The following is a 12,726-nucleotide window of genomic DNA, read 5'->3' as shown; positions in this document are numbered from 1 at the left end:
AAAAGATCAGGGAGGAGTTTGAGGATTTGTAAGACTTCTGAAAAAAAGAATGACATTCAATCATCCATATTAATTTATTTATTATTTCATTCCTACATTTAACACATTAACACAATAACACATATTATTTTATTCCTTCATTTAAGCAAATACTAATATATGCTTAATATGTGGTCTATTAAGTGATGAACATATAAATATTCCTTTCTTTTGGGGAGTTTAACTTCTAGCAGGCAAGAGAGACATTAAATAAATACTCATGCAATATTTAACTAATAATTCTCACTTAGGAGAAGGAAAAGCCCAGAATGTGAAAACAAGATATAATTTAAGGAAACTTAAACCACTCTGAGCATTTGGAAAAGGCTTACTTGGGAAGGATAGATAGGCTTTGACAGGCAAAGAGGAACTGTATGAGAGGTGGAGAAATGTGTAAGGAACAGGGGAGAACAAATGTGGAAATCCTATATCAGAACGTATCTCAGTGGAATCCAGGAACTTAAACACTGCAACTTTGGCTGGACTGAAGAGACCAAAGGGGAGAGAAATTACGTGAGTTGGTGCAGGACACTAGATAGGAGTAGGGGCTGAATAGTGCTGTATCTTGAGGGCTAAGATAAAGAAATGAGACTCTGTTTTAGGTAAATAGAAGCCCTTAAAGGAGATTTTGCTTGTGATGAATAAATCATATTCCAAATCTAAAAAGTTTATTCAGGCTTCAGAATGAAGAATTACTGGCATGGGCACTACTAGATGGAGGGTGATCAGTGAGGAAGCCTGGGAGAAATGGGTTTTACTCTTTATTGACTGTATAAAAGACAGAGAGGGGATATTTAATTCATATGTTTTGGAGGCAAGTGTGAAATTGGTTAAATGTTGGTTTGATGAAGGAAGAGCTTTTAAGGATGGCCCCAAGTTTCTGGTACGTTGGGTGATTCTCAAAATAAAATCCTATAAGTGGTTACTCTCGTATCCTATGTGTGGTTGTTTCTGGGCCACCTTTATTACCTGTTCCTTGCTACTTTAAAATGAGATTATGGAAAATTATAAATGGTTAAAATGTGTGTAGATTAAATATTAATTTGAACAGTTTTATCACGAATGTGTTTATTTACAAATATAGGCCATTATGAATACAGTGACATAGATGCATAGGCATGTGGAAAAATGCACACACACATATATGTGTGCATATGAGACTGTATGTGCACACACACACGCACACACAGATTTGTATGAATATGGGTTTGGGATGGCAGTGGAATTGTGTGCAGGCATTTGTGTGGAGTGGTGGTGTGAGCTTAGTGTTTTTTTTTTATTGTTTAGCAAACTGCTCTACACTATTAAGCCCTTGGGTGCCGTTGCTGCATCTCATGTGATTGTCTAGGAAGCAAAAGGACGGAGTGATACCAAAAACCTCCTAGACGCTGTTTTTAACATAACTGCCCCCTTCGCTGTTCCTCTTCTGTATTCATAAAACCATTTACCTATCTTCTATGAAAATATATTTTCAACTTAGGAGCTGCAAGCTAAGTGGGAGAGTCCAGTCTCCCCCAACAGTGACAACATGGCAATGAACTCAAATGCATCACAACCCAACCACCACAGTTTCATTTTGACAGGTATCCCTGGGATGCCAGATAAAAATGCATGGATGGCCTTTCCCCTGGGATTTCTCTACACACTAACTCTCGTGGGAAATGGTACCATCTTAGGTGTCATCAAGGTAGATGAAAGTCTCCATGAGCCTATGTACTACTTCCTCTCCATCTTGGCTGTCACTGATGTTAGTCTCTCCATGTCCACCTTGCCCTCCATGCTCAGCATCTTCTGGTTTAATGTCTCTGAGATTCCCTTTGATGCATGCATTACACAGATGTTTTTCATCCATGGATTTGGAGTGGTAGAATCAGGAGTACTAGTGTCCATGGCCTTCGACAGATTTGTGGCCATCCGAGACCCATTACGCTACGCTTCCATCCTCACCCATGGCATCATTGGAAAGATTGGAATAGCAGTCCTCACCCGGGCAGTCTGTGTGGTCTTCCCTGTGCCTTTCCTCATAAAGCGGCTACCCTTTTGCCATTCCAATGTCTTGTCTCATTCATACTGTCTCCACCAAGATGCAATGCGGCTAGCCTGTGCCAGCACCCGCATCAACAGTCTCTATGGCCTCATCATAGTCATCTTCACGTTGGGGCTGGATGCCCTCATCATTCTCTTTTCTTATGTGCTCATCCTGAAGACCGTGCTGGGCATTGCTTCCAGAGATGAAAGGCTCAAAGCCCTCAACACCTGCCTCTCTCACATCTGTGCTGTGCTCCTCTTCTATGTTCCTCTCATTGGTGTCACCATGATTCACAGATTTGGAAAGCATTTATCACCAGTAGTGCACACACTCATGGCCAATATCTATCTGTTACTGCCCCCTGTACTCAATCCCATTGTCTATAGTGTGAAGACCAAGCAGATATGGAGGAGGATCACATACATGTTCCAGAGGAGAATGAACAGGGCCTAGGGAAATCGAGTCAAGTGAAAGATGCAGCAGTTTCAGCAGTTCCAAAGCAGCCAGGTTATGCACAGCTAGTAAAATGCAAGGGTGGGCAAGGCTTGTGGGTGACGATACAACACTGGTCATTCTTGTTCTGTATAAACTCCATTTTGAAATACATGCATTTTGATATCTGGCGTCACATACAAAATCTAATTTAATTAAACCATAATTTTTCTTCTTTGAAACTAGAGATGAACATCAGTAATGATATAAATTATTACCTGCTTATCTAGATAACACTTATGAGTACTTATATAACATGAAGTAACATTCTTTCTTTAATCATCAGTTAAATAATAATTATATAAAGCAGAATTCTAGAAGCCCAGTACCACTACTGAAGGGTTGGGTCTCTGAGATATTGTTTTGTTTTGTTTTTTTTCTTTAAAATAGAGCAAAGAAAACTGTTATAGAATCAAATAGCATTTATGTTTTGGTATTTATTGAGTGAAGAGTACCAATGATAAAATTAAAACAGACACATCTATGGTTAATTTGCCCCTTTTCTTTTAAGGGGTAGCACTTCTTTACAGATTTATAATAGTCCTAGTTTTCTGCAACATGCTTAGTAGAATAATGGGTGTTCTGCTTTTACTCTTTTGACCCAGTATGAGTAAAGTCTATTTTACAGTGTACTAGAGGATCCAACAAAATTTGACCAAGTAAAATTATTCCTGGGCATTTTATGAGGACAAGTGAAAACTTGCAGCACTGGGAAGAAGTTTAAGAAAGCAATGAGGGTGGTGGGTAGGGAGATGGGGTAATTGGGTAATGGGCATTAAGGAGGGCACTTGATGTAATAAGCACTGGGTGTTTCACACGACTAGTAAATATCTAAATACTTACCCCTGAAACTAATAATATACTATATGTTAACTAAATTGGATTTAAATAACAATTTTAAAAAAGAAAGCGGTGAACACATGTGTGAGGATGAGTATGTCAAATGCAATGTGCCTTTGCATTGATGCTAATACCTGTTTTAAGTATTTTATTAATTGTTACACAGCGAAGTTGCTAGGAGGATTACTTGTTCATTCAGTAAATATGCATTTAATCCTAATGAAATGCCAATCATGATGCTAGACCTAGAAATACAGAGAAATATGTTCCAATTTACTGCTTAATCCTTGGCATATTTCTCTGCAAAGAAATATGTATACAAGTCAAGTAGGTATTACATTACAATATCACATTTATTAATACTAATGAATAATGCTATGTCTTTATATACCTTTTTAAAAAAGATTTTATTTATTGAGAGAGAGAGAGAGCAAGCAGGGGGAGGAGGCATAGGGGGAGAGAGAGAGAGAGAGAGAAAGAATCCCAAGCAGACTCCATGCTGAGCAAGGAGCCCCACACAGGGCTTTATCTCATGACCCTGAGATCATGACCTGAGCCAAAATCAAGAGTTGGACACTCAACTGACTGAGCCACCCAGGTGCCCTTGCAGCAATCTTTGAGAGTAGGTGTCAGCAACATTTTACATATGGGAAAATAAGATTTAGACTAGTTACGTAACTTGCTCAAGTTAAACAGTTTCTAAGTGTCAGAACTAGATTCAAATTTAGATCTGTTTATTCTAAAGCCTGTGAATTGAGACTTCATCCATGTCTCAGGGTTTCCTAGGCTTGTAAGCAAATTCCATGAGGAGGGAATGAAGCAGTGATTCTAAAACAGCTGCATGAGAGATGAACTAGTAATCAATATTGCCAAAACCTTATGGAAGAAGTTCAACTTGCCAAGATGAAAGTAAATGGGAATTACTTGAAAATGGTTGGTTGGTACAGAACGCAAATAGCAGCCAAGGCCCCAATATCAATGCTATCTAAATGGAAAAATGAATCCCAAAAAGGACACTTTATAATCAATTGGCCTACAAGGAGAAAAAAAATATATAACTTTGACCTGTATTTAAATTTTTCTCAGTCTCCAAAAATGTTTATTTTTCTCAATGTGTTACCATATACAATTATTGAATAAATAAATATAAAATATAAATATATTAGGGAGTGTCTCTTTGTTTTTTGTTTTGTTTTTTGTTTTTTTTTTTCCTTATACAGATACACAACCCAAAACTTGAAAACTACCACTCTAGACTAAGGATAAAAGACAACCACCATGAGAGGCTTTACAATGTTCACAAACTGTGATTACAGAGGCAATTAGCTCAAAGTGCCCTTTGAATAGCATTAGTCTTTGATTCTCTGGTGGGGCCATGAAGTGGCAAAATCAAAAGTCTAAATTCTTTACCAGCAATCGACACACATACTCCACATCTTCACTGTGCAATCCCTCCTCTGGCTCCTACAGTCTGGCTTTTGTGTCCATTAAAATATGAAAGGTATGTTTTCCATGGTTCAGATCTCTTTCTAACTAACTAATCAAGTATTTTCCCCCTCAATCCTCCCTCAGTTTAAATTATTTGGGCAAATTACAAATATTTACAGTCCCCTGCTTTTTAATCCCTTTGCTGATTTCACAACATCTCACCATATCTCCTACTTCTACCTCCTGCTTCCTCACCTGCCTTCACTTCTTCTTCTCCCGCAGGATGTGGGTATTTCTCAGTTTCCCCCATGTCACTCTGCTACCTCAGTAAATCTCTTCTGCCAAGATACCATTCACACTAACGGCTTTAAAATACAACCCAATGGATCTCTCTCTCCCTCTTCCTTCCCTCATGATCTAATTGTTCAATCTCAATTGTCTTTGCATAATCTCTATGTGGAGTCCATTTTTTAAGGTGTGTTTATTGATTTGAGAGAGAATGAGAGCATGGAAGGGGAGGAGCAGAGGGAGAAAGAGAATCTCGAGCAGAACGTGGAGCCAGATGTGGGGCTCCATCTCACAACTCTGAGATTATGACCTGAGCTGAAATCAAGAGTCGAACGCTTAACCAACTGAGCCACCCAGGTGTCCCCACTCCTGTGGAGTTTTTTATACACCTCAGTTATCACACAATCTTTAACTCTTGCTCTTTCCAACAGTAATCACTTTCTAGTTCTTTCTTTAAATGTATAAACATACTCCATTTATACAACATTCAAAAAATACTGACACATATTCAGAAAGTCAATCCTTGATTCTTTGATTTGCATGTGTCATTGAAACCCATGGTAATCAGTCTGGTTTGGTCCTCTTGCCAAAGTAAGATACAGTTTTTTGGTCAGAATTATGGAGAGAACCTTTCTAAGGAGGAAGAAAACAGCACAGGAGACAATAAGTCAAACTATATGTTTAACTACCTCTTAAAATAAGCTGTCTTAGAAAAATTTAATTTGAAAATTTAATTTGATTAAGCTTACTACTTGTAAATGAAGGGTCTATCAGATGGAGTATGCCTGTTCAGAACCATTTTGGGGAGAACAGATTTATATACCCCAGATATGGGAATGTTTGCATGAAAACCTAGGCTGCTAGGTTCATATCCTGGTTTATTTCATAGAGCTGTCAACTTGTCATAGCCACAAACTGCCACGTGTTCATCAGTCATCATCTGTTAATATTTAGGGCACAGTTCAAATCTACCTTCAGACATGAACAATTAAACGGAAACAACATGCTATAAATTTGAAAATCAAATGAAATTCAAATTAATCTGTAACTACTGACCATACATACAAAACAATAAGATTTATATCCTCAAAAACAAACAAAGAAACGAAAAACACGTTGTACATGGACATGTTGACAGAAACACAGAGACTTAAGTTTCTCTGGCATGCAAACATTTCTCTGGCATGAAAACATTCTGAACACATTTGTTATTTTCAGTGTGGGAACAAAACTTTTCTTCCTCATATACCTACACTTGAGGACAGCTATGCTTGGCTGGAAAGGAGGAAGTAAACAGGAAGCTAGGTTTAATGAGAGGACCATGTGAAGAGAGAGAAAGGGAAAATAGACTGTTACCAGCTGCCATGAGAAGAAAACTGTGGAAACAGAGAAAAATTCTCAAAGAAATTTCATGAGTATCAGTATGATTTTGCTCTGCAAAACCCCTTCATCACTCTCTTAAAAAAATCTACAATAAACACCTATGTTACTTCCCAAGAATGCAAGTTAGAGATGTAGTTCACAGTAGTAACAGTGGGGAAACTGGGCCAAGGATGTCCCTGATATGTAATGGTAATAGAACATAATCTTTCATCCAGATATTTTCTCTTTAAGATTTCCTTTTTTTGGGGGCGCCTGGGTGGCACAGCGGTTAAGCACCTGCCTTCAGCTCAGGGCGTGATCCCGGCGTTATGGGATCGAGCCCCACATCAGGCTCCTCCGCTATGAGCCTGCTTCTTCCTCTCCCGCTCCCCCTGCTTGTGTTCCCTCTCTCGCTGGCTGTCTCTATCTCTGTCAAATAAATAAATAAAATCTTTAAAAAAAAAAAAAGATTTCCTTTTTTTTTCATTTTAAAAACATTAGCATTTCAAAACAAGGTTAAAATAAAATAGATAAACAATTCCTCTTTATCTGTTACCTTAGCCTCCTTTATCCTGAAGCTTCTTTTTTATTTTTTTTAAGATTTTATTTATTTATCTGACAGAGAGAGAGACAGCTAGTGAGAGAGGGAACACAAGCAGGGGGTGTGGGAGAGGAAGAAGCAGGCTCCCAGCAGAGCAGGGACCCCGATGCGGGGCTCTATCTCAGGACCCTGGGATCATGACCTGAGCCAAAGGCAGATGCTTAATGACTGAGCCACCCAGGTGCCCCCTATCCTGAAGCTTCTCTTAACATCTCCACTTTCAGTATGAACTATATCACATCTCAGACACTCTGCACTCAAAACAGTACTGAACAGGTTTGTTAGTCCATATATATTTGTTGACAGATTAGCTTTTGATTTTTATTAGCCGGCATCAGGTTTCCACCTGCCTCCCGCCCCAGCACCACCACACAGAACACTAACCACACTCTGACTAACATATCTGAAGACTTCAATCTGGGGGAATATATATATTTGGGGGGAGGCTTATTGTCTATCGGCCTTTGTTAGGAGTCCTCTCTTCCTTAAAACTTTCTCCTCTTTTTGGTACCGAAATGTCCCTAATCCATGTTCTCTTCTTACCTTCATTCCTCCTACCTAGTTCTTCTTTCTATTTTTAATCCCATAAATATCAATATATTTAGGGTTCTTTTACTTCTATCTCTGTTCTCATCCACTTACACTGGTTAAACGGTCATCTATATTCCATTGACTCTCAAATCATTATACCCAGTCTAGACTCCTCTCTTGAGCTTCAAGTCAGTGAGTTCAACTATTCATCGAACCTCTCATGAAATTCTCAGATTTAGTCTATCCAACACGGAACTCAACATCCTCCACAGAACAAATATGTGCATGAGCAAGTCTTTAGACGATCGCAGCCCTCAGAGGTCAGGCCACAGTCAGCCTTTGAACTGCCCAACGTGAAGCCTCATGGAGCAGACATGAGCTATTTCTATCAAGCTCTATCCAAATTGTAGATTAGTAAGCAAAATAAATGAGTGCTGTTATTTTAAGCCACGAGTTTTGAGGTGATCTGTTATGCAATAATGGATAATTGCAACAGATGTAGGGTATGCTGTAATAGACACTATAATGTGTGGCATTGGCTCTGGGGGAGGCAGCGCAGGTAAGATGGGAGGGCGTCAATGAGATCCTTAGGAAAGGCTTAAGGGTCTGGAGATGAGCGTTGGTGAAAGACTGAGGGAATTTTAGGACATTGTTAACAGAAGTCTAAAGGACCTCAAGGAGGCTGGCAGCAAGAGTTTAAAGGAAAATGTTCATAAAATTTGGAGAAAACGAGACCCTTGTCCTTGTTATGTTATGATGGAAAATTAGGCGGCACTCTCACCTATGAAAATGTGGAAAATAGGAAATGCATCTAAAGGAATCAATGATTTGGATGAGAAGATGCACAGCAGATTGTTGAAGATGTTTTCTGGCTTCCTGCTGCCTAAAAAAAAAAAAAAGAACTTCTTTGTTTTTAAGAAAATTTAGAGGAAATATAAATGAACCAGAATGTATTAGATTTGACAGCCCAACTATTTCACTCCCTCCCTCCAGTTATTAAATGTTTCTCAAATTAAAAAAAAATAGCTTCCAGGCAAAGATCAACTCTGGGATGGGATTACAAGAACTTTTAGCTAAATGTTAGAGTACGAGGGTGTCTGATAGAATTTTTTAAGACTGATAAAACCCCCCTCTATGGATTTTAAGGTTATGCTTTACAAATGTCCTCTGTTAAATAATAAGACCTCTAGGGATTTTAAAGACATTGTCCCAAAGCAGTTTCACCAGGAGCTTAAGGCAGAGAAAAACAGCTCAAAAAGCATTGAGACTATGGCTTCTAGCTAATCAAGAGGATTATAAAGTTATTCAAAACAAACACATTAAGTTATTAAAGGGTTTTTTTCAGCTTAGGGAGAAGGGGCCAAAGACATAAAATTTTTAAAAGAGGCCTTTGAAACATCAAATGTCTCTGGGCAAGAAGTAGGCACAAGCAACTATTTTTGTGAAAAGGGAAGGTGACTTCGGGGGTAGAAAAAGGGAAGAGCCCAAATCCCTGAAGAATTCCTCTTAAGGAAGTAGCCTCACGTTTCCTGCTGTATTCAGAATCGCTGTGGACTAATGACTACTGTGTTCCTGCTGTTTTGCCCTGCTTGAATGAAAGTGTCTATAGCAAATGTTCTATGATCCCAGCATTGTACTGATCATGTGTGAAGCAGGTAATGTGCTTATCAAATACACAGGTGCTCACATTAAGAATCACACTTGACAAATTATGTCTAAGGAAGCACACCTGAGGAAACTCACCATCCCTGAACCTAATTTAGATGAGCTCCTTGGCCTAGAGCCTAAGTCTGATGCTGAAATTGTATGAAACCATTTTGCGGTCTTCAGAAGGGGTGAATGTATTTCACATGTGGGAAAATGTATACCATTTTTGACCAGAGGGCAGATTGTACCAATGTAAAACATAGCCCCTCGATTTTCAGACATGCTACCCATTGAAAGGTGGAGTCCATGTATGCTTCCCTTAAATCTGAATTCTGTACCTCCTTGATTCATAGAAGATGGCAGAAGTGCAGAAGTGATTTCATGCCAGTTTCTAGGCCATGACCTTACGAAACTGGCAGCTTCTAAGTTCTGTCTCTAGCATGTTTGCTCTTAGAATTGAGCTACCATGCATCTCATGGTAGCAAAACTCATTAGATTGAAAACTACATGGGTATTTTGTATTATGTCAATCAATAATGTTATCTTTACTGTTACTGTGCAAGAAGAAAAGAAATGATGCAAATTTATTGTCATTTTCATATATAGGTCTTCCCTCAGTTTCTAAAATTGTAATTGTTAATAAAGATAGTAAGGATTACATCTAGTTTCAAATTTTAAACAGCTAGGTTTTATTCTAAGCTACTCATTCTCAAAATTAATTAGACTGCTGCATATTCCCCCAAGCTTAGTAATAAAGTTCACACTTTCTCAGGGTTACTCGCATTCTGGGCAAAAAATAACTCTGACACTTATGAGGGTGGGTACAGGTATATGTAACTTCACCTAGGTTTTAGAAGAAAAAGTATGCCCCCTTTCCTTAGCACAACCGTCACACCATGTGAATGAGCTTGAGTTGTGTTTATATGATACTGTGTGTAATTATGCAAATATAGAGTGTGAATGAAGTTATGTAGATCTAAGAATACCTATCTTCATGAGGTTTCAAGTGTTAAAATTATATTGGTTTTTATCAGTTGTACAAATGAATGTGTCAATATTTGAGTGATAAGGTATGTGTGCATATGTGTTCAGAGATGTGTGAATCTATTTCCATTGCTGTATAGAGGTGTGAATGTGTGTGTTTCTGTGTGGGCACGCATCTATTTGTATAAGTTTATGTGGAAGTACCTGCATGAATGAAAGTGGATACACATCCTTATTCATATCTCTATGTGTGCACTTTTCAAATGCCCACCAATGTATGGCATTTGTCTATGAAAATATGGACACAGAAGTGCAGTGACACCATGTCCCAAAGCCTGTTGCAATACACTTTGGAACCATTTACTACTATGGATTGCCTGTATTTCTTTCTACCTCTGCATAATGATTACTTAAGAGCTATTTTCTAAAGTAATGTATCTTTTCAATAGGACAGTAGATAGTGTTTTTTGAAAAGTATAGAGTGCTTGCCACGAGGGGTGACTGCACAGTGTCTAAGCATGAGTTCAAACAGAATCAGGAGATAAACTTGGAAGTGTGCCTCTCAGTACACAAAGTCCTGCCTTTATTTCTTCATCTTCAACATTGGCCCCTACACTAATCTCCTATTGCTGCTGTAGCCAATTACCACAAACTTAATGGCTTAAAACAATACAAATTCATTCTCTTACCATTCTGGAAGCCAGAAATCTAAATTGAGTTTCAGCAGGCTAAAATCAAGGTGTCAACAGGGCTGTGTTTCCGGAGGTTCTAGGGAAACTTCATTTCTTCTCATTCCTTGATTTATAACCACTTCAAAGCTAATGACAACAAGTCAAGTCACCTCACATCACATCACTCTTGCACTGATGCTCTGCCTTCCTCTTCCACATTTAAAGGGCTCTTGTGATTACACTGGGCCCACCAATGTAATCTAGGGTAATCGCCACGTCTCAAAGTCATTTTATTAGCAACCTCAATCCCATCTGTAACCTTAATTTTCCCTTGCCATGTAACATAACATTCACATTATTCTATATACCACAGTCCCTGACTTTAAGAGACAAATGTGTACATCAGGAAGCTGGGGATGAAGCCAGGTTGAAAGACTTCATTATGTTGGAACTACTCCTTAAAGTTTTCCAACATTGCAAAGAGCAAAACTTGGGTTACTGAACATTGTAAGAGTCAGAGTCTATCAAGATTCTTGAGATGGGTATACAGAAACAAATTGGAATTACATTATGGCCCAATGAATGTGGCCTCCAGACTCTGATTATAGGATCTTGTCGTGGCACTAAAAGGATTAAGGTCATGTATCACCAAAGCGTGCTGACTGGGATGCCTGGGTGGCTCAGTTGGGTGAGCTTCCACCTTCAGCCCAGGTTATGATCCCAGGGTCCTGGGAACAAGTCCCACATCTGGCTCCTTCCTCAGTGGGGAGTCTGCTTCTCCCTCTCCCTGCTGCTACCCCCTGCTTGTGCACTCTCTCGCTCTGAAAAATAAATTAATAAAATCTTAAAAAAAAAAAAGAAAGAAAAGTATGCTGACCTTGGGCCATCCTTAACTGAGAAAGTGGATAGCATGTCTTACCTTCCAGGTTACCTTATTGACATCTAGAAAGCATTCCTGTTCTTACTTCCCTTATCTCCACCATTAGACTATCTTTTTTTTTCTTTTTTTTTTTGAAGTCTTGGACTTTGGGGGTTTCCTTTTTATTATGCCACCCTGTGCCTAATTCAAGCATGTAGCATAGATATTTTTAAATTAACTATGAAAAAATTAAGATGCGTCTTATTTTTTCTACTAAATCAGTATTTCTCAAATTGTATGTGGTAAGTTAATTTTGAGTTTTTTTTTTTTTAAATTCAGTTCATCCCAGCTTATCCTCTCCCTGCCCCTCCACCTGGACCTGCACTTACTTCCCTCGTCACACCAGAAGCCACGATCACTCCCTATTGCTCCAGGTATACCCTGTTTGCCTTCCTGGGAAATCCCACATTCTACCCACTCAGACCAGGAAAAAAAAAAATTGCACCCATACAATTTTATTGTATTATATACAAAATTTTGTGCTTTGGTGGCACTGCAAAGTCAAATTGTTATACAAATTTTCAAACTTTCTCCCTTTCTGTACTTGTCTCATCATAGATAGGTAACAGACAGTGCATAACATTTTCCTTCAAAGGGATGCTGTGTTTACCAAATAAAATAACACGTAAAAGGCCCTGGCACTGTGTCTTTTGCTTAGTGGGCCGTCTATAAATACAAGTTCTCTTATCCCTTATCTTTGATTTTCTTAGACACTCCTTATAATTGCACAGAACCTCATGTTTACAAATAGCTGTACTCATATGATTAAACTTAATTTCATAACAACATTGGATGCCCAAGTAAGAGAACACCCAGTGTCACACATGGAAAAGCTAAACTTTACCCTTAATCTTTTGATCCCAACTTAGGCAACATAGTTAGCCCCTGCTCAATG

General features: G+C 38.7%; 1 protein-coding gene across 1 annotated transcript; it reads left to right on the top strand.

The window, feature by feature from the left end:
* Positions 1-1,567: 1,567 nt before the first annotated feature.
* Positions 1,568-2,521, top strand: LOC103681212 (olfactory receptor 51H1-like). The gene has a single exon (XM_008710743.2). It carries the CDS (start codon positions 1,568-1,570, stop codon positions 2,519-2,521), a length of 954 nt encoding a protein of 317 aa, XP_008708965.2.
* The last annotated feature ends 10,205 nt before the right edge of the window (positions 2,522-12,726 follow it).

The sequence above is a fragment of the Ursus maritimus genome, unplaced genomic scaffold, assembly GCF_017311325.1.
Source record: "Ursus maritimus isolate PB19 unplaced genomic scaffold, ASM1731132v1 scaffold_16, whole genome shotgun sequence".
Taxonomy (NCBI): domain Eukaryota; kingdom Metazoa; phylum Chordata; class Mammalia; order Carnivora; family Ursidae; genus Ursus; species Ursus maritimus.
Note: the sequence above shows the minus strand (reverse complement) of the source record. Positions and strands in the feature narration are given on the sequence as shown.

Excerpts from the sequence above, each read along its gene's own strand:
- LOC103681212 (XM_008710743.2), top strand. The coding sequence starts at position 1,568 with ATGGCAATGAACTCAAATGCATCACAACCCAACCACCACAGTTTCATT.